Source organism: Pezoporus occidentalis, unplaced genomic scaffold (assembly GCF_034315485.1).
Source record: "Pezoporus occidentalis ecotype Australia unplaced genomic scaffold, CSIRO_AGI_Poc_V1 ctg165, whole genome shotgun sequence".
NCBI lineage: Eukaryota > Metazoa > Chordata > Aves > Psittaciformes > Psittacidae > Pezoporus > Pezoporus occidentalis.
The window spans coordinates 439,241-460,749 of NW_026913477.1; the positions used below are offsets into that span (position 1 = coordinate 439,241).

Here is a 21,509-nt window from a genome sequence, read left to right on the forward strand (position 1 = left end):
AGGTGAGAGGGATGTTTATCAGCTACAAAGAGATTATCCTGCAGTAGTATTGCTTATCTTATTTTATGATGATGCTACAGAATACAGTCCCTCGGGTAACCTCATTAATGTTTATGAATGAACCCCCTTGTTTTATGCTTTTGGCTTTAGAAGGTAGAAATAGGGCAAGAGGCTAGTAAGGCTGGTTTTACCATATCTGCTTCGGAAAGCCCAAGGATATGGGTGTAAGATCTCTCTAAGCCTCAGCGGTTCTGCATATGGATGACAACTGGATTTGGGTGATTGCTATACCAGCTGAGGTGTACCCTAAGGGAGAAATCTAGGCGGGTCTTTGGCTAAAATCCTGGGTGAAATTCTGCACGCTCCCCAGTGTCTCTGTCAGCAGGAGACTGGAACTCCTCTATGTCTCATCAGTCGTTTTGTTTTGATCTCTTCCGGCAAAGGCAGTCTGTGACCATATGTTGTTATAGCCATAAGCGCTTCCACAGGGCAGTATCTGGTAAACCCTGCTTGCCTGCCAGCTTCTCGGACCAGGGTGGAGGCTGCTCTTCACTATCTGTGTCTTAAAGAGGGCAACTGTTTCTTCTGGCTATCATAAAAGGGTGGCAGTTACGCCCAGCCCATAACAGTACACAGTGGTTTCTGAGTCTTACCGCTCGAGCCTTAAAATAACAGCTCCAGTTTTCCAAGCCAGCCGACAATTGTGGTCAGCCACTAATACCAGTTTAACCATTTGGCAACTGCCCTATAGGAAACAGCTCTTTTAAGAGAGCCAGAGGAGCCTCTGTCCCCTTGGCCCCTGAGCCATGCTGAGGAGGTTTCAGTCACAAGGGCATGTTGATAAATTTACTTGGCTACAACCAGCCGCTGTAATAACAACCAAATCCTAGAAAGTTAATACCAAACAAATTGTGGAAGTAGTTTAGAAACAGCAATTCAAGTTAATTGTTTTGGTGTTTTATTTAATTGAGTGGGTGAAACTCTCTGGTGTCCCCGTCCGTCCCCGTCCCCCCCCCCCTTCCAACAAACACGCCGTTTCTTGCTGTGTAGTTCCTTTTCCATCTATCGGCAGAACTGTCAGCGGAGTTTATTTTGGGCTCGGTTCCCCCCCTTTACGCGCAGTAGTAACCGACTTTGCGAGCAGCACCGGTGAAAGCGGAACGGGACCCTTGCTGAAATCACCAATGAGGCAATTACCATAGGCCGGGGAATCCACTCTCCCCCGAGATGCTGCCTTCGCTGCCCTTCGTCCCTTTTGCGCGGCTGCCGGTGGGTCTTCTCTGCAACACAGCACCAACGCGGGTAGCGTGCGGGGCTGCCGGACCCAGCGCTGTCCATCAGGGAGGGAGGGGACACTGAGCACCGCACACCCCGCAGCGACCCTGCGCGCAACGCCGGTGCGCTCGGTGGTGAATGGGGCACCCGGCGGCCGCAACCACATGGCGGTTTCGCGGGCAGGGACCGCAGCGTTCCCGCCACCCAGGGCGCAGGGCAACGCGCAAAGTTGCGCGGGACGGCATTAACCTCCCCGCCCCAAAAGGCTCGCGCCCCCAAACCTCCCCTTTCCCCCGGCGGGCGCTACAGTTTTGAATGAATGACATCACCCATGCCGTCCAACCACCGCGCGGTCCTGCTTAATATTCATGAGGCGCCGAGCCTATGAGCTGGCGAGGAGGTTGTTTTAAACGGCAGAGCCCCGCAGCCAATCAGGCCGCTCTCGTAGGCAGCCAACGCGAGGCTGAGCCGCGCCGAGCCCCGCGCCGTGCCCTGCGCTCAGCTCCTGTCCACACTGCCGCGAACAATACAGGTACGTGAGCCCCGCCGCAACTTTCCGGGGGGCGGCTGCCGCTGCCCGCCCCGCCCTGCGCCCCTCGTCCTGCCCGACCCCGCTTCATTCTGTGGCTGATATCGGTGTATTTTTTTTGTTTTCCCTTCTTTTCTTCCTTTAAAAAAAAAAATCTTTTTTTTTTTAATTAAAAAAAAGGGGGGAGGAAATCACCCAAAACTTTCTTCCCCTCTCGCTCAGAGATCGCCGGTGCCGGGGCAGATGCTGCGCGCAGCTGGCGGGGCGGTGGGCAGCGGGCGAGGCGCAGTGTTTATCCCCCGTTCTCCTCCCCTGCTCCGCCGGGAGCCCCCCACCCCGGTGCGGAGGGGCTACCTGTCCCCGGTGTAGCCCCATTTCTCTGCGCCGGGCTCCCGTGCCGCCGAGAGTAATATGGCTGGTGCAGCAACTACACCGGGACTAACTCCTCTTCTCCCCCGCATGGGCAGGGATTTTTCTCTGCCGCCTCCTAATGTCGCACGGCAAAACGCGCGGCGCCCTCGGTTTTTATTTGCCCCTGTTCCCCGGGTGGGCTCGGTGGGGCTGGCGGCGGTGGGAAAGTTGTTGGCCGTGCGCAGTGCTGTGCCCGCTGTTTATTCTGCATTAATATGGCTGTCGCTTTAGCATCTGACAGGGATAAACCCTGCGCGCTGCGCCCGTCGGTCCCGGCGAAGCAGTTTTTTTCTCGCCGCCGCCGCCTCCAAACTCCCCCGATCCCTTCGCCTCTGCCTCTGCCGCTCTTCCCCTGCTCGGGAAGGTGTCTTCGGCGGGGCTGCGCCCGCGGCGGAGCCCCGCATCGCTTCTTCCCCGCGCCGCGCCGCCAGTACTGTGGGCATTAATATGGCTGGCGCTGGAGAGCCCCGGCGAAGGGAAGAAAGACGTGTAAGCGGCATAGGGATGGGGAGGGAGGTCGCGGCGGGGAAAATCTCCTTCCCGGCGCCCCGCCGAGGGTCCAAACCTTTCGCTTTCGCCCCGGCTTCTCTCTCCCCACCTCCCCTTGCCCTCGGCCGGGCTCCGGGGGGCCGCCCCGGGGCTCTCCGCACTCTTTTTCTGGCGACGCGGAGGAGCGTAGCGGCGGCGATAATGGCTGCACGGGAGCCTTTGTTAGAGAGCGCTGCGCTAGGCAGGGGCCGGGGGGGGGGGGGGCGCCTCCCGTCCGCGCCCCGGCCCCGCCGCCCCCCGCCGCTCGATGGGGGGCCGAGCGCGGAGCCCCTTCGCGGCGGGGGCGGCGTTTTGGCGGGGCTGGCGGCCGGGGGCGGCGGGCGCGGGGGGCCGAGCGCGGCGGAGGGGGAGCGCGGCTTTGTTCGGCGGCGCGGCGGCGGCGCCGGGAGAAGCCATCTTAGCGAGCGGGGCCGGCCCTGGGCGCGGAGCGCGGCCGCCGCTCTCGCTACCGCTCGCACCGGCCGCCCGGGGCCGGGCCGGCGCTCCGCGCCCCCGCCCGCCGCCGGGCCCCCCGGCGCCCCCCGCCCGCCGCCCCGCCGCATTTCAGGGGCACTTTCTTTCATCAGGAGGCATTTCACAAAATGGAAGATGAATTATTGGCGTCTGGCGGAGCCGCAGCTGCCCCCTCCGCCCGCCGGCCCCGGCCCCGCCGCAGGTGCCCGCTCCCCGCGCCGCGGAGCCCAGCGGCCGCGGTGACCTTGGGGGAGTGGGGGGGAGAAGATGGCGGGAGAGGAGAGGAGCGGAGGCCGGGCCGGCCGCGGCGGGCCGCTCGCCCCCAACTTCGGCCCCGGTCCCGGCCGCGCTCCGGTCTCGCCGCCTGGTCCCAGCGTACGCGGGTTTTCTGTCCGCCCGCGGAGAGGTGTAGGGCGGCAGCGGGGGCCCCCGACGGGTCGGGGAGCGGCCGGGGTGGGAGCGAGCGGCTTAAAGCCACTACAGCCGCACACGGAGAGTGACCGGGCGCAATTAAATATTAACGTTGTGCTAATAAAAATTAAATTTTCAAACGCCTCGGAGGCAGTAAATAGGAAATATTACTGCGGGAGGTTTTTTTTTTTTTAATTTTCTTATTGTGGCTTTTTAAAATTTTTTTTTTTTTAGAGAAAAAAAAGAATAATACGGAGGAAAGGGAAAGAAATACAGCCCAAAAGTTAGCATCATCCTCTTGGTGACTTGCTAATCGCATCTTTGCACTGACCACTATGCCTCTGAGCATGTGTCACTTGGTGGAGCAAGAGCGAGCGCTGCTCACCTCACTGAGCTTCACGGGCCCCTGTTGTGTTTAAAACTAGCTTTTATTTCCGCACCACCTTATATATAGACCGTTATTGCAGTTTTATGGGGGGGGGATAGCCTGTACTGCTTTTCTACCTGGCCGACAGCTGTGAACATGTGAACTCCAGTTACTAAAGGGATAAGTCACAGCCTGGTGCTGTGCACACCACTTGAGCCCCAGTGTGGTAGCCAACTAAAATATTTTGTATTAGTTCATCTATAACTCTTAATGGGCACAAGTATGTGTATTTAATAGCCTGTCTCCAGTCTTAGGGCATGATGTAAAAGCATATCAATGTAAAACTGAAATCAGTGACCAGTTTTGCTTGGCTCAAGTCTGCAACCAAAGTGTCAAGGGAAGAATAACTTGAGTCTGTCTGTTGGGGATAGTAGGAAGTGTTTTTGGGGGAAAAAAGGGATGTGTTGCTGATGGGGTGTCACTTCAGGGGATGGTGGTATGTGCATATGTATAAAAATATGCACACTATGTACGTATATACACATTTGTCCATGCATGCACTCACTTATTTCTTTCCCTTTCCCCTCTCTTCCGTACAGAGTCAAGATGGCTAAAGGTGATCCGAAGAAGCCCAAGGGCAAGATGTCTGCCTATGCCTTCTTTGTGCAGACGTGCCGTGAGGAACATAAGAAAAAGAACCCAGAGGTTCCAGTCAACTTTGCAGAGTTTTCCAAGAAGTGCTCAGAGAGGTGGAAGGTACTTTAATTTGTGACTTCCTGAAGGGGTAACTTGCTGTATCTGCTAGAATGATGGGCATGTGTCTGAACGTGAAGGGAGCTGGTGCTGTTTTGGTCTGTATACCGTTCTTGGCAGTGTGTCCCAGCCATTGATTGGGTGCTGCTGACTGTTGTTATGATCGTGAAAGTTTCAGCCTAGTGTATCTGCCTGTTGACGTGCTTCGGTTATACAGCCTGGCCTCTTTTCCTGTTTCCAGTTGCTACCTCCATCCAGGCCTGTGCCCTTACAGAGGACTCTGGCTGTGCTTGTCCCATTCCTGTTGCTTCCCTCTTACGAGCGTGCCAGTGGTGGCTGCGGTCCCTGGTACAGGACCTTCGTCCCCAAGGTGGTCCAGTTAGAAAACAAACAAACTCTGAAACTCCCCTATTGAGTCAGTATGTGTTGGCTTGTTTACTTAAAGTTTGCCAGCTGTTGGGTAATCACAAGTTCGGTGTCTTGTTTTGTTGTTTTTTAGACCATGTCAAGCAAGGAGAAGGCTAAATTTGATGAAATGGCAAAGGCTGATAAGGTACGATACGATAGAGAAATGAAGGATTATGGACCAGCTAAGGGTGGCAAGAAGAAGAAGGACCCCAATGCCCCGAAACGACCACCGTAAGTGACTTTGTGTTAAATGCACAGGTGTTTTGGTTTGTTTCCACACCCTGTAACAGATCTGATACGTTTCCATAAAGGAAGTAGATGGGGTATGCTGTTGGTATAGCAGTATTGGTAGTCTTCACAGTTTACTGATGCTGTCTTGCAGATCTTCTAGACAGTTTGTAATCTTGAGCATGTAGAGCACTGACAGGACTTGTCAGTACTTGGTACCCTTAAATTCATAGTAACGGAAGACATGGAAATGAGTGGACCACAGTGAGACTTGTGTATCTAAGATGAAATTGGGTGGGGAGGATAGATAACATCTGATTGAAAGAAGCATTGGGTGAAGGCTGAAGGTCTGGGCCTCGGTAAAATAAAAACAGATTTGGATTTATGTTTTGGGTTTTGGTCTCCTTAAGTAAAAATAAGAAATTCTTCCTGTGTGAATGTTGTGGGTGAGGGATAAAGGAAGGGATGTTCTCCAGGCAGGTTGCTGTGGTGCTGACTGTCCTCTTGGTGCTTCTTTCCAAGGTCTGGCTTCTTCCTCTTCTGTTCAGAATTCCGCCCCAAGATCAAGTCCACAAACCCCGGCATATCCATTGGAGATGTAGCAAAGAAACTGGGTGAAATGTGGAACAACCTCAGTGATGGGGAAAAGCAGCCTTATAACAATAAGGCAGCTAAACTGAAGGAGAAGTACGAGAAGGTAAGGCTAGTTTTCACTTGTGCCTCTTCCATGCTGGCTCTTGTGTTGATGTGTTTCTGTAATGTATACCCAGCTAGGGTAGCCCCAGCACAGTGAGGATCTCCAGCTTACAGACCTGTTCTCATCATGCTGTGTGCTGTGCAGCTGAGCACTGTGTACGTTGGGATGGAGTAGGTTAGAGAGCCAAGGGTGAATTCCAGCATGGATGGAGAGCTTTCCCCCAGTGATGCCCAGCAGTGGCTGCTGCGTTGCTTCAGCACAGGGTGTGTTGTGCTGTTAAATGAGTTTTGTCCCATTAGCAGGAAACTTTTAAGAGAGGCTGGATTCTCTTCTCCTCCTCAAGGCAATAACCATGAACGCAGGGTTCAAGGTATCCATCATCTGGAGGCAGCTGAGGATGCTTAGGTGTCTGCATACCTGTGTACCATAACGCTGGGTGTTGCCCCTTTTGGAGGTGCAGCTGTGGAAGGCCAGTCCCTTTACGTTAACGCCCGCTGCTGTACAAATGCTGTATGTGTTTGCTGCTTAGAGCAAATTAAGACGTCCCCTTGACTTTGCAGGATGTTGCAGACTACAAGTCTAAAGGAAAGTTTGATGGCGCAAAGGGAGCAGCAACCAAAGCTGCTCGGAAAAAGGTAGAGGAAGAAGACGAAGAGGAGGAGGAGGATGAAGAAGAGGAGGATGAAGATGATGATGATGAATAAAACTGTACAATACTTGTCTCCATGTGAATACCATAGAGTAGGGGAAACACCGTAAATGAAGCACCTCTTATTTGAGATGGTGTCTCTTGCCCTCATTAGGCTTAATTAAAAAAAAAAAACAAAAAAAATTTGGATTCCGATCGCGTTGTAGTTTCTAAAAGTGCTCTAGAAAATTGTAACTGGTTTACATGAAGTGGCCATGGGTGTAGCGAGCACCCTGAAACTGTATCAAAGTTGTACATATTTCCAAACATTTTTAAAATGAAAAGGCGCTCTAGTGTTCTCCTAACTCTGTGCACTTTGCTGTTGGTGTAACAAAGCATTTAAAAATGTTTCAAGCATTTTTTAATTTGTAAGGTGGTGTTACTATATGGTTATTGGCTAGAAAATCCTGGGTTATAAACTGTACATATCTATAGTTTGTAAAAACTAGACAGATTCTTGTGGTACATGCTTAGAGTTATGATGCCTTAGAGGAGCAGTGATTACTTGGAAAGGTTGTACGTTCCCCAGGGTGCCATGGCCCAAAGCATGCACTGTGAGGGTAGATCTATTTACACTACAGTGGGCGTCCATTTAGCTTAAAGTTGTCTTTCTGTATATAGTGAAATAGCATTCTGCTGCCATTCTTAGTTGTGGAAAGGGGGTTCAGCTGGCATGAGAAGTGTATGGATTTTTTTAGTTAAGTGCGGTAGTTTTTAAACTGAAACTGTAGACATCTCTTCATCGTCAACTAAGTGAAGAGCCAGTGCAGCAACTGAAGTTCAAAAACACTCTGTACTTAAACGAATTTGCAACGTTCTGTTTTTTTTGTATGTTTAGAATGCTGAAATGTTTTTGAAGCAAAATAAACAGTATTACATTTTTAAAACTGTTCTTGACAACACTCTAAATTTCTGGTTTTAAAGGATCTTGATGACAGCAAGAGGTTCATTTTGAAGTCTGTGGCATCCCTCAGGGCTGGTGACTTAGGAAACATTCTGACTCAAGGATTTAAATAAAATAAAATAAATGGTGGCCAGCCAAAACTGGCTGAATTGAAAGAGATGGCTGCTCCAGCTAATATGCAATCGTAACTGTTTATGGCTGAGTGGCATAAGATGCTATGCAAGTTTGAACTTTATTACTTGAACTTGGGAGCCTAAATGAACATTCATGACTTAATTGTTTGTTTGTGTGTGTATATAGCAGCATTCAGAGATGCAGAGAAAGGTAGGTGGCTAGGAATGAGGCTGACACCATGAAATAAGTATAAAAGCATAGTTTGGATTTTTTTTTCCAGTTGTGTTGGGTAAATTTATAGCCCAAATGCATTGCTGTACATATTAAAATGTGCCTTTTTTGTCCTGTGTTAAACTGTTTCAGACTTGTGTTTTTTTCTAGCATCTTGATTCTTGGCAGGAGCCAGGTGCCTAGTCTAATTCCCTGCTGAAGCAGGAGCATGGCACAGGTACTTGGTCTGTGTCCTTTCTCTAACCATGCAAGTTTTAATAGGAACTGGGTCCTATGAGGTGGGTTGGGGGAGTGATGCAGGTCTCTTCTCTCAGGTGGCCAGCTGGTTGTATCATTGCCATCTTTCAAATCCAAGCTGGGGATGTTTTGCAGCCATTGGAAGGGAAGGGTGGTACCTGGTCTTCAGGTGGTGACTAACCTCATTTTCCCTTAGCATGGAAACTGCACGAACTGGGAAAACTACAGCACCCACTCACTACCCTCGTGCTGGCTGTAGTTAGCAGTTGGTGTTTGCTTGGCAGCAAGAAGGAGATGGGATGTGAGGATGCTTGCATTAATAGCAAGTCAGAGTTGTGGACTGCCATGTGCAGCTGACTTAAGAAGACAGGGTAACTCATTAGTGTAAACTGTGAGTATGGGCTGCTGCCACTGCTTCATTTGAGCCTAACTGCAGATTAATGAGGGCCAGGTTCACAGGCAGTGACTACTTCTAATGTGGTTAAAACAGCTCTGTTGCCTAATTGGGTAGCACATCTGGCTTACCTGTGACTTCTCCACAACTGTAGTATTTTGGCAAAAGAGTTGAGATGGACTAGAACCTGAAAGCAAGACCAGGCAAAACTTAGTATTGGATGAAGTGAGCTAATAAACTTTATGAAACATAGCAACATGTAGCATCTCTTTTAAGGTTAAGTTGCAGTTGGATCATTTAGAAATACTGCTATAATTGCTTAATTATGGCACTTACTGTGTTTAATGCACAAAAAAAACCAAGTGTGAAATTAGCCCCCATTTTATGGGAAGTTACATTTTAAAAGCCTCAAATTAGTGTCTGGAAAACAGAAATCGCTACCTTTGTATTTGCTATCCTTTCTGCATGTCTTCAGCTATGTGGGAAATGACACCTGGAGATTCCAGCACATGGAAAATTGGTGGGGAAGTGATGGAGCAAAGAAAAGTGATGGCATTGTTTCAGGAGCTCTAATACTGTTTCTTTTGTCTAGTTGGCAAAATCTCCCCTTAGCTACATATGAGAATTAGTGTAGATCACTGCTGTGCAAATCGGGCTTGGCTTTGAATTAACTGCCAGTGAGCTGAGCCCCTATTGATAGTATTAGCAAATAAGAACTAGAGCTGACACCTCTTTGTCTTCATTATATTGGAAATCTATTGACTTGTAGGGCTTGATTAAGGTCTTGGACCTTGTGGTGCACTACGTGTTCCTGCTCTGCAGATGCCTAAAATACAGCATGCTGTGGAGATGCTGTTCAATACAATGATAGTGCAGGACCCTGGAGACTCAAATTTGGCTATTGCAGATGTAGTGATGATGTTTCTGCCCCCAGTACTCTGCTGTTGGTAAATACCGTAATGTGAATGTGTATAAATAACACATGATTCCCCCCCCTGTTTTTTGTGTTCTGAGATGTCATCTCAAATATTGGGAACTGCTTAATTTGACCCAGCTCTGGTTTTGATAGAGCAACCTCCAAATGCTCTCTGCTTTGAAATGCCTGTGGTGTTTTAAAGCAAACAACTGCTTTGGGCTGCTGTACAGCTCAAACTTCTAGTTTGACTTTAGTCGTGAGCCAAGCAGAGTATGTCTTATTAACTCTGCTGTATGTAGAGAAGGGTAATGATGGAACAGTTCTGGGGAAAGGGAGGGGAAGGGATGAAGAGAGACTTCCTCATATGAACTTGGAAGAGCTGGCTGTGAGACTGCTTGGATTCCCAAAGTACAAAATGTGATTTGTTGCATCCCCCCCGTCCTGCTGAAGTCAGGCTGAGGTGGGCTGCGAGGATGAGGGGCTTGGTTAGGAAAAAGGGATGTTGAGGCACAGGGGATGACTTGACTGGGTGTGCTGGTCCCTCTAGATGCCTAAAGCAGTGTCAGAGGTGTGAGAGCTTTTGCTCAAGGGAAAGCATCTGCTGGTGCTGATGTGGGGCAGAGGTGGGCAGAGGCAGGCAGAGTCCTGCCTGAAAGCACTGACCCACATGGTGAAGCTGATTTCCTGTGGTTGGTACCACTTGCTTAACACAGTTCTTACCAAAATGCACCACATCCCTCTGAAATCAAACCAGCTGGGGGGCAATGTGATTAATGGGGCTGTCAAGCTGCTCTGTGCAGGCTAGAGCCTGCTTCTGCCGAAAACAAGCCCAGCAATCTATTGGCATGACCTGGAGAGGCAGAGGAGTGATGTTTTCCTGCTGCTCTGTAACCTTTACATTCCTAAATTCAGTGCTTCCTAAATTCATACTTGGTGTGAGCCCTTACACTAGAGGAGGGGCTGTAGTGGAGGGACTGCATTGGGGATGCCCTACCATGGGTGTAGGGTTAGCTCCCTGCAAGTAGACACAAGGCAAACCACACTGTAGAATGATTTCTTACCGCTTGTGTCTGTACCCTAATGCATCTGTGGGGAAGCAGGGCATTAATTGTTCCTGTAATAAAATTAATTAAAAATCCTAGTCCAAATGCGTGTTGAATCAATTAGCAGCAAATGGCTGCAGCTCTAACAGAGGTCCACGGGAAGGTGAGAGCCTGCTTTGGGGATCATACTGGGGGACACAAAGCATCTCTCTTGCCTGGTCTCTTTGAACAGCTGATTCTTACATAGTTTTATTCACTCCCACTAAACCCTGCAGGAACAGCAGAGAGGTGTGGGGGCTTGTGTTGGCTCTGGCTCAGGTGGTGGCAGGTGAATGGCTTTTTGCTTCCAGCCTCCAGCACAATTCTGGCAGCCGCCACGCGTTTGTTTTCCCTCTGCTCACTCAGGCTGTTGTTCCATGGGCAGGGAAACATCTCCCGAGTAAGCCCTCTTCTGCTGTTTTGGGAATTTGGGCTGGGACCAGAAGTGGCTGGAATGGGATGTCCCTGCTGGGGGTGAGAGCAGGATGCTGCACTTATGGCAATATTTCTGTTTGCTTTCTGGCAAGCCCCACGCTTCCCTCTCTGAATGTTAGCCTGAGCTTGCTTTCCTCTAAAAGATAGCTGGAAGAACTGTGACAAGTGACACACTGCTTTCCGCTAGGGCTGTACCACATTTAAATGCAATGAACTGAATTGCAAATTGCAGCTGTGCTGCAAAACAAAGTGTGCTGGAGACCCTCTTGCCAAACAAGAGGGCTGCTCTCTGAACGTGTTTCAGCTTGGAGTGGAAAAGGGATGGGGTAATGAGCATGCCTGAGGGGGTTCATGCCCTATGAGATGTCTTCAACCCTTTTCAGCAGGCTGGGCTCTGTTGGGAGTGTAGTGTGCGCCCGCCGCTGCTTGGGCAACGTTCGGCAGCCTGTGTTCAAAGTGCTCTGCAAACATCTCATCCTTCTGATAAGTACATGCTAGAGCAGGAGGTGGATGAGGGGTGGTTTATGGCTTGTGCTGACGATCTTGATTGGAGTTGCTTGCTGCTAACAGCTCCTGCCTGGGCACCTCCCTGCACCTGGATCCCTAAATTAGGCAGGAGCAAGCAGTCACAGCCCTGTTAGAGCTGGCAGTTATGTCTCTTGGGTGGTGAGTATCTTGTCTTGTACCTGGATGCGGCATGGCCTCACAGGAATGCCTCTGAAGTGGCTAAACTGAGATTAGTCTTCCTGTTAAGCTGGAGCAGAAATGACAAATGACCTCTCTAGGGCTGGGGAGCCTAGGTTGTTGTGTGGAGCAGCAAACTGGTGCTGTGGTGGGGTAAGACCATTGGAAGCTGGAATGTATAAAAGGACATCTTTATCTTGTTGATGTTGGGAGATGAAAATGTGTTAACTTGTGGTAAAGGGATGCCCGCCCTGTGGCTGTGTCCTCTGGTATGGTTGACTTCATGTCCCTGGCTGAGTCCAGCAGCCAGGAAAATCACAGCTGGGAACCAAATTGTGGGACTGGGTGTTTTGGTTGTGTTTGTGGTTGACTGTTGAGCCTCTGAACTTCAGGTACTGCTGATTTGTGCTGTACCTGCCACCTCGGCCTGCTTCTCTCTGGGTGTTCACCTCCAAGACACCCAGGGAGGACCCCCTCTTGCATGTTGCTGTAGCCAAGCCTGTATAAGGAGAGAGGCAGGTAGGATGCTGTGAATGGTAGCTGCTTTTTCTTCACACCCTGTCCCCTTGGAAAGCTCCTGCAGGTATTTCAAATCAGAAAAATGCTCTGTTTAAAAAAAACAGTAATCAAACATAGCCTGCCTTTGTTGTTGTGAGAGCTTATTGCTTGTAAGTGTTTTTAACTGCTTCTTTGCGAAGCTTAAAATTTGCTTCATGATAGTTTGGAAAATTAATACCTGTAGAAGGGTGAAGTGGTTTGAGGGACTGCTGGAGACAAATGCCTCTTGCCTGCTGCTAATTACTGTGTGATTGCTCTTTTACTCTGCGTTACCTGGGATGTACCAGCAATAATTCATGGTCTTGCAAAAGAGAGGTGGAAACAGAGGCAATTGGTCTACAGTTTTCTTGAAACATGTATGTTGGTCAAGTTTTGTTCTCTTTTGCTTTAGACATCAGGCTGGGGATCTGTTCTGAACTTGGCTTCTGCAGTTGTTTGAGTTGTTTGCTCCCTGTAGCTCCTGGTGAAGCTCGCTCCCCACTAGCAGGGGGAACAGCAGTGGGTCTACTGTTGCTTTATTTTGTTGCTTCATATAGTAACTTGTCTATTGCAAGCTGCTGAGAGGTCTTTCAAACCGAGCTCAAGGATCAAGGCATCAGTAAAAGTCTTGGAGAACCCTTTCTTCCCAGGGTGTGTCTGGAAGTGGAATAAATACCTGACTGAGTGGTGTTAAGTTGCCTAATAAAAGATCTCTTGCTCCACACTTTAGCTCCTCTTTCCTTTGCCAGTGATTCCCCACCAGACATTGTTGTCTAGCAAACAAATCGGCTAGATCAGACCTGGTATTTTCAACCTTGAGGGCAACTTGCAAAAGGCCTTGGATGGTTTTGAATGTAGGAGGACTTGGCCTTGGTTTTCTGCTTTTTCCTGTGGGTCTCTGCAGTATGCTGCTCTCCGCTCTTAGCGCTTTGCTAGGGAGAAAGTGGTGGCTCCCTTAAAAGCTCAGCCTTTCTACTTTTCCATTATTGTGTGATTACTTATATGTGGGGAGCACCAAAAAACACTCATGCAGACTCAGGGAATATCTTCCTTGGTGCTCCTCATTTACTAGAAGGTGACATCTTAAAAAGCCAATTCCAGCAGCAGTTCAAGCTGATCTTTCCAAGTGCAAAGTAGAAAGAAGCCCCTAAACCCCTCTTCTCCGTGTTCCTCCTCAAACCCTCCAGATAAATGTCCCCACAGTGCTTGTTTCACACATCTCTTAGCTTTTAAAGATGCTGTTCTTCGCCTGTTCTCCCATTCCCTGCCCCAGCTCTCCCTCTACCCAGCAAAGCAGCCACAGTCAGTAGGTGGGATCCAATGGGTTATTTGAGGTCATGTAACTTACTCCCAAGTTTTGGGAAGAGACTGGCCTGTGTTTTGCTGGTAGTCAGGTGCTTCAGGGAAGATTTCAGCTCATGGCAGCATTGGGGCAAGGGTGGAGGCTGCAGTGTGCTGGGCTGGCTGATGCACGTGGACCCGAGCAGTGGTGATGGAGGTGGGAAATGGGAGTGGGAAGCAGTTGAGGGTTGTAGGTCTCTGGGTCTTGAGCAGACAGCATCCAGCCCACAGGGTCTCCCTCTGTGTCAGGGACCATATAGTGCTCTATTTCACAGCCGGCCCTGTGAGAGAAGGTTTGGTAGCAGAAAGGGAATGGTGGTCTTAAAAATGTTTGCTGTTGTTTGTGCTCAGGTCTTTAATGGAGATAGTTATGGCCAATGGAATATGTTGGGCTGTGATTGTGATGAGTGTCTGTAGTGTACTTGTTGGGCTGGGATTACCTTCTCGTGCCAGGGAACAGGAACAGGCTGCTGTGGGGTGAGCTAAGGGTTTATTAACGCATGTATGGGAAGTATGTATGTGGCTTCATTTATACTCTCATCCTGCTAAACAGGAGCTTCCTGCCCTTCAGAGGTGCTCTGGTAGGGTCTCTTCCCCATTTACCCAATTCCAGGCGATGCTCAGGTGCCGGCTCTTGCAGGAGGTGCCGGGGCTGTGCCGGAGCCTGTTAAGGATCTGCCAGCCCCTCCTTAAAGCAGAGCTGCAAATCCCCATGAGCAGGATTGCCTCTGGCAGCCCTGAGGGGACGGTCCCATGGGGACAGCCCACCCCGACAAGGGCTCAGGGTGCTTGTGGTGGGAGAGGGGATCCCGCAGGAGGAGCCGCTGGTTTGCTGGAAGCAGCCTCCTAAATATGGACGTGATTGTTTATTTATTTGCTTGCTCTGGAATCTTTGCGTTTTTCCCTTAATCCTGGAAGAAAACCAGGCAGTGCCCTGTCTGCATGTGACATGGCTGCGCACAAACTCCCTTTGTGACTTTTCTTTCACGGGGAAGAAACGCATTCAGGAAAAAGCAGGGCCCTGACAACAGGAATCAAGTGTTTCTAAATATGGACATCCCTTTTTGGACTAAAAAGTCTTTTTTGTACCATGCATATTTCCCCTGTTAATCATTTCCTTTTGTTCCTCGCAAACTTTGGTCCTCCAATGTTACAGAAGGAATGATAGCAGCTCTGTTTGTAAACTTCCCTTTATGATACATGAACTCCCTTGTATGTTAGATGAATTTGCTGGGTTTTCTTTTTAATGCAGTTGGAAAGGCCAGCACTCCAGTTACTCACCCTTGGCTTTTCCTTCTTTTAAGAAACAGTTATATTTGGCCTCAGCCTTTCTCAAATATGGGGTATTTTACAGGCCATTGAGCTTTGCATGGTCCTGTTTGCTGCTTTTGTGTTACACTAATTGGCTTGATAAAGAAGGGCCTGGGCTCTGTAAAGTGCTTCTCCTCCAAGGTGAAATGTGAGATGGGGGGGGAATATTCAGATGTTCACAAGTATTTATGCTTGCTGCATAATCTGAATGCATCAGAAATGAGCTAGAGCTCAGACAAAGCAGGGGATTAGGAGTCTGAGATGGGCAAGCAGGGTGGACATCTGGAAACCTGCTGTTTAGTTTGTCTGCTGGGGTGGGTTGCGTCTTCATTATGTGGGTTACGCACGCAGGGGATGAGCAGCACGCTGGGATCACGGTTGCTCTCTATGGGTATGTTCTGCAATAACAGTTTCTGTTGTTATTTACGGAGCACCCCACCCTCCCCAGCAGAGCTCTGCCTGTTCAGCACAAACCCAGTCACCAGCACAAGCAGGGCAGGAGAAGCTCTGAAGCTGGAGGGCAGGCTCGGGCTGGCAGCACTGTTTGCCTGCGCTACCTCTGCCTGATGCTTTGAGGGCTTGGGGAGAAACGCTGCCTGTGGCTGGTGTTACACGGACAGTGGATGCTTGCGCCCTTCCTTGCAGTGTCTCCCTGCGTTTTTGGGCAGGCGCAGCTCTGCAGAGTCCAACAGAACACAAAATGCATGGGAGAGGAAGAGAGAAACCGAACTCGGGGCTTCTGAACCGTTCCCATGCGTGGAGCCTGGTTCTCCCAAAATTGAGCCCATTGTTACTGCACAGGGCTGCTTCTGCCATCGCTAGTATCTCCTCGGGATTGGGTTTACCTGGCCAGTCCCATTGCCTGACCCCTGTGGGCACAGGCACCTGGCTCAGGGTACAGAGCTCTGGGTGGAGTGGGGACAGATGTGTGGGGTTTTTAATTTGATGATGAAATAAGACTTGAGAAATGCTTTTGCCTTCTCAAAAACACATTATTGGAGAAGGAATTCTAAATATGTTGTGAACAGAAATAGCCAAATACTGCTTTGTTTTGGTTTTGTTTTTCCCCCAAAAGTCACTTTGTTACTAGCTTCTTGGTGTGTGCTCCATTTCTTCTGCTCTGTCTCCAGTGTTTTGTTCTCCTTGTATTTCCATCGCCTTCCTGGGTAATCTGTCTTGGCAGCTTCAATTCTGGCCGCAGCTGTAATGTACCAAAACATGGCTGTACACAGCTGGAGCCTTGCTGCACTCCCACCAAATACCCACTGCTGCCTGCCCACAGGTGGGAAACATCACGCTGAGGAAGCTGGCACCAAGAGGTTTGGGATACGTGCCTTGTTTGGGGGAACAGTGGAATTCACACCCTGCCTGGACTATGGCAAAGCCAAAGCACAGCAGTTTAGGAGAGGGTAAAGAGGAGACCTTCAGGCACAACTTCATCACCCCGAAGCAGGTATAAGAGCTTGGTAGTGCTTTGGATCATGCTTGGGATGATAAAAGTAAAGGGATTTTTAATTTAAAAAGGTAACCAGAATTGTGGAAGAGAAGCAGGGACCTGTGCAGGACATGAATAGGAGTGGTCACAGGACATGTGCCCGTTGCTGCTGGACATAAGAAATTAAAAGGAGTGAGCCCACTGCAGCTGTGTGGCAGCACCTGCTGAAAGCACTGACTCAGTGAAACCTGTAGTGTCAAAGACTCCCGTGGGGTCACCCGTGGGCCCCCGGATGCCAAACCTCTGGAAGCAGGATACAAAATCCTTCTTTCCCTCCCATTCTGGAAGGGAGGGCTGTGTTTCTCCTGAAAAAAACAGGTCAGAAAAGCATTTGTGTGCTCTGGAGCCTTGCATGGTTTTACACAGGCTGTGTGCAGTTAAGCATTACAGCCCCAGTTCTTGCTCCAATTTAATGTGGTTTTCCAGAAGCACTGTTAGTGCAGTGCATTAGAACTGCCCTGTGGTGGGGGGAGAGCCCAGGGGGCTGACATGAGGCCCTGGGACACTCCATGGCAGGGACAGGGCACGCTGCAGCTCTTTGCTACCCTTCTGGGCTGCCAAAGCCTCTGCTGCATAGTAGAAGGGTCCAGGTTTGAGGGAGGCAGCCCTGAGCATGGGGTCGGTCCTGACAGCTTCAGCAGAGGATGCTCCTGGAAACAGGAGCCACTGGGAGTTTGCATTCCCTTTGGTCTCAGCCCTGAAGAAGCCTTAAAGCCTCAGTCAATAATAAGCTTATAAGACAGTAAATCTTGGTAATGAGAAAAACAGAAGATGGCATCTGCTCAAGACAATGGTAGTGTGTATGGTCTGGTAAATAGCTATTGAAATGAGTTGCCTGTTATTACATGGGTTATAGCTGAAAGGCCCAATTTCCCTGCAGGATTGGCAGGTTTTGCTATCCCCAGGCTTTTCCTACTGGAATCCTGTTGAGGCTGAGGACAGGGAGAGGTGACCTATTGCCAACGAGCACCAGGTGCTTGCCCACAGCATGGCAGCCCCCACCATGAAACCAGAGGCAAGCTGCCATCCTCCTGCATGTGTGGAGCCCAAGACAGGACCACCACGGCAGTTGTTTTCACCTTCTCCTGTCTGTATCCCCTCCAATGTCCCCTTGCAATGGCTGCACGTGGAGATGTGTATATTTTAGAGGGTCCTCTGCAGCAGGTGGGAGTGGAGTAAAAATGAAGAAGAGTTTCTTCCCTATCATACAATCCAGTCTTCACAGATGCTGACATGAGCTGAGCTGATGGGCAACAGAAGCCTGGGGATAAATGAGTCGTGCAAGGGGCATCAGGAAGAAGAAAGTGCTGGGTCTTCGTCTGACATCCATTCTGACAAACCTGGTGCCCATGGGGTGGGAGCTGGCAGTGGTCCTGGTCCTGCTCAAACTGTGTGAAGCTAGGTCTGCAAAATGGGGAGGAGGGGGAGGGAAGAGTTCAGAGGAAGGAATCTGCATATGGTATGTAATGCTTTTATGAATTGGGTCTTTAATAATTTACATTACCAGTTTAATACTTGGAATACAAATTATCTTGCCCATATGCTGTGCTGACAAACATAAAAATGGAGTAATCAAAGCTGTAATAGCACTACAGCAAAAAGACATAAAATGCCACTACAAGGCTTAGGATAACTTATTGCATGCACACACTAGCTCTATGGCTCCCTGGTGCCAAAGGATGCATTGCAATTTCTTCCTCAGACTTTGCATTTGGGCTTGAAGACTGGTGCAGTACCAGGAGTACTGTTCGGAATTCTCTGAGACAGGCAGCATTTAACAAAGAGGAGGAAACAAAAAAGGCTCAGGCCTGCTCAGACCCTAAACACTGCAATTTAAATTTTGCTCTGGCATTACATGGGCTGTGAAGAAAATATATCCCTCTTATGTGTAGGGAGCCCCCTTCTTCCTCCAGTGGGGTTATTTGCATGTATTATAAACTGCAGTGTTGGCTTGCCATCTTCAGGCAGCTGCCACACACTGCACAGCATCCCTGTCCATCCCTGTGCTGGTTGGAGGTGGCAGGTCCAGCTTGGGTGCCACAAGGGATGCCCAAAGGAGGATGTTTGCTGCAGCCTGGCACCAGATGACCAATGCAATGGGCAGCATCACTCCAGGGAAAACACGGGTTTCCCCTCATCCCTCTTCATACCTGTGCTTGCTCCCCTCTAATGCCTGAGCTCTGAGGGGCTGGAGGAGGTGGGAGAGGATGAAAAAGCCCCAGGCCCTTGGCACTTCCTCCTGCCCACCCTTGGGGTGAAGTTTAGGTACGAAGGAGCAGTATGGGTAGGACGTGGGAGCTTGTGGGTGCTGCAGGGGACTTAGTGGTTTGCTTTCAGCGCTGGCGCCTTTTGGGAGGGGTGGGAGGGGTGTGTGTGGATAGACCAGACAACCCAAAGCGCATGGGGCTGTGCAGCAGAATGAGCAGGTTTGCAGAGCAGAGATCCAAGTTATGCTCATGGGGAAAACGCTGCTGCTTGTAGATGTCAGTAGACCTTGTACCGTAGCTTGTGGCAAAGTCTCTGCTTTTAAATACCAGTCTATTCATTGGTTCCATATCTCAAAGGCATCCCTGCTACAGGCAATCTTTCACAGAGAGAGCCATTTAAGGCTCACATTTGCATACACTGAATTTCTCAGCTATCAAGGTTACTCCATGCTGTAATCCATTCTGTGCTTCTAATGCGATCAGTGAAAAATGAGGCTTCTTCCCAAATAAATTATCAGCAACGGAGGGAATGGCGCTTTTCTAGAAGGTGTGAGGCTCTCATCATAGCAACACGTTTCCCAAAAGGCAGAGGAATCTGGGCAGGCATGTCCTGCACTGCTGTGCTGCCTGAATTGCTGTCAGTCACTCCGAGACCCAAACCCCGTGCATACAGATGAGGTATTCCTGCCTTGGCTGATCCCAGTGTCTGTTGCTGCTGTGTCCCCAGGATTTGGTGCCAGCAGCTCCATCCTTTGGCCCTGGGAAAAGCCACATGGCAGAGCAACACTGTTATTGCAGTTGGGCATGCCATGACTCCAAAACCCTGGGTGCAAAGAGGTAGCTGGGGTCTTTCCCAGCAGGGGCAATGGGGCTGCCTGGTTGGGTGAAGGGACCTGCATAGGGAGGCATGCGCGCATCAGCCCCCAGTAGAAGAACTTTTCTCATTGTTGAATCTACTGGAGAATAAAGCCCTCGCTGATCTTTTTGCCCTGCAAATAAATTGGATGGATCAAGACCACTATGAGAAATGTCCCATCCTCATCCAGAGAGGGTTTTTCAGCATTAAAAGCTTTATATGACTCATAAACTAACATTTATTTCTGCATGTGAGGTAAATATTTCTCCCTTTGAATGTCTAAGCAATGCAATTTTGTTTGAAGCCTCCATTTGTTTAAGTTTGGAGGTGACAATAATTCACCTGTTTTCCCTTCCTGTGTTTCACCAAGCAATGGTGTAAGCTGAAACAGAGTGAATTCAGCTCTGGCTGTTTGTCACTTGTCAACTTCCTCCCTCAAATACACTCGAATAAGCTTTGTCCTGCAGTTTACATTTGGGGACCTTCTGATCTCCAGCCGTTGGTAGATGGCCCTATGTTTTTCTTTTTAGAGGAAGAAATACAACACACTTCTATGCAGCACTGCCAGGGCAGGCAGGAAAGAGAGACATAATTTAACTCCAGATAAATCATGATTTCACAGTGATCTGCCTGCAGTTGAGAGTCCCATCTCCTTGACACTGTAACAATACTTGTCACTCAGCGTCCCAAAGAGACCTGCTTGCAGCCAGAGATCATAGATGACTGGGAAGATGCCTGGAGTTGTAAACACCATCAATCTGGAGAAAACAAATGCGCCTGGGAGTTGATGTCAGCTGAGGTTGTTCGAAGATGGAGATTGCCTCTGCAAAGCATGGGATGTGCCCATAGGCTGTGTGGGTCCCTAGCCTTGGACATCCGCTGGGTCTGTTGCCACCTGAAGCTCCAGCAAACCCAGGGAGGCAAAGCGCTGCTACTCCTATTCCCCAAGGGGGCTTGGGTCCTCAGGTTTTGCAGGCTGGTAACCCCCGCCATGCAGCCCACAGCACCTCTCAGGGTAGTGGACCCAGGCAGGATAGAGAGCAGAGGCCTTTGCTTTCTACCACTTTTGGTACCTCTGTGCCTTTCCTGGCTTTGGCAGACTCGTGTCTGATTTACAGCTTGTGTCCCCTGCTCGCCTGCTCCCAGCTAGGACTCTTCTGCTCTTCTCCCTGGCAGCTCCCAACACTCTTCCCTGGGTCCCTGCCCATCCTTGAGGATGTGTCCGCACCCAAGCTTAAACTCGGTGCTATCATGCACAGGCAGTTTCTTTTTCTGTCTGCCTCTTTCTTTCTTTTTCTTTTTCTTTTTCTCTTTCTTGTTTTCTTTTTTTAAAGAGGAAACTGAATCCAAGGCTACCGTGTGATGATGATGATGTTATTGTTAGTTGTTATTTCTATTTTCATAGCTCCAAGAGGCAGAGAACAGAGTCCCACTGGGTTAAATGCAGCACATGCTATAACAAAAAGACAGTCTGGGTGCCAAACAACTTGCAAGCTTCTTGCTAATGTAAGGAATGTAAAATTGAGATTACTATAGCAACATCTTGCTCACATCGCATACAGATAGGATTTGTTGGTCTTTGTGTGTGTGTGTGTGTGTGTATACCTATGAAACATACATATACAAACCCTAAATATCTCTGGCAACTTTTTCCATGGTTGAATTTATATTTAATTTCAAGCTCTCTGTGTCTCAGATTGGTTTTGCTCCTTAAGATTTGCATCCAGTTTTCCTTCATCAAGTCTTGCCTTGTTCTTTGGTCTCTTTTGTGAAGTGCTGTATGTCAGGAGAGAGAGGAGATTGCTCAGCCCTTGCTCCATCTATCATTTTAAATGTATACAAGCCTGTTGAACCTAATAACTGCCGTAACATCTCTAAACTTGCTTTCTTCAGTTACATTTTAGGAGATGGAGGCTAACCTGAGACGTGCAAATCCTTCTCTTCCCATCTCTCTTCTCTCAACTTACTAGTTCAGCTTTAAATGGAATTTCACATG

The 21,509-nt window shown here is 49.4% G+C and overlaps 1 protein-coding gene and 1 long non-coding RNA gene across 2 annotated transcripts; both read left to right on the top strand.

The window, feature by feature from the left end:
- Nucleotides 1–1,660: 1,660 nt before the first annotated feature.
- HMGB3 (high mobility group box 3) lies at nucleotides 1,661–8,141 on the top strand. The gene is made up of 5 exons (XM_062613273.1): nucleotides 1,661–1,807; nucleotides 4,595–4,751; nucleotides 5,248–5,387; nucleotides 5,907–6,081; nucleotides 6,642–8,141. The coding sequence occupies exons 2-5, from the start codon at nucleotides 4,602–4,604 to the stop codon at nucleotides 6,783–6,785; spliced, it is 609 nt and encodes a 202-aa protein (XP_062469257.1). The 5' UTR covers nucleotides 1,661–1,807; nucleotides 4,595–4,601; the 3' UTR covers nucleotides 6,786–8,141.
- A 3,337-nt stretch (nucleotides 8,142–11,478) lies between these two features.
- LOC134160872 (uncharacterized) lies at nucleotides 11,479–21,264 on the top strand. Its single transcript, XR_009963730.1, has 3 exons — nucleotides 11,479–11,731; nucleotides 19,591–19,768; nucleotides 20,044–21,264. It is a non-coding gene; the product is annotated as an uncharacterized LOC134160872 (long non-coding RNA).
- Nucleotides 21,265–21,509: the final 245 nt, after the last annotated feature.

Coding starts and splice junctions, on each gene's coding strand:
- HMGB3 (XM_062613273.1), top strand. CDS start 4,602: ATGGCTAAAGGTGATCCGAAGAAGCCCAAGGGCAAGATGTCTGCCTAT. Junction 5,388..5,906: donor AATGCCCCGAAACGACCACC/GTAAGTGACTTT, acceptor CTTCTTTCCAAG/GTCTGGCTTCTTCCTCTTCT. Junction 6,082..6,641: donor TGAAGGAGAAGTACGAGAAG/GTAAGGCTAGTT, acceptor TTGACTTTGCAG/GATGTTGCAGACTACAAGTC.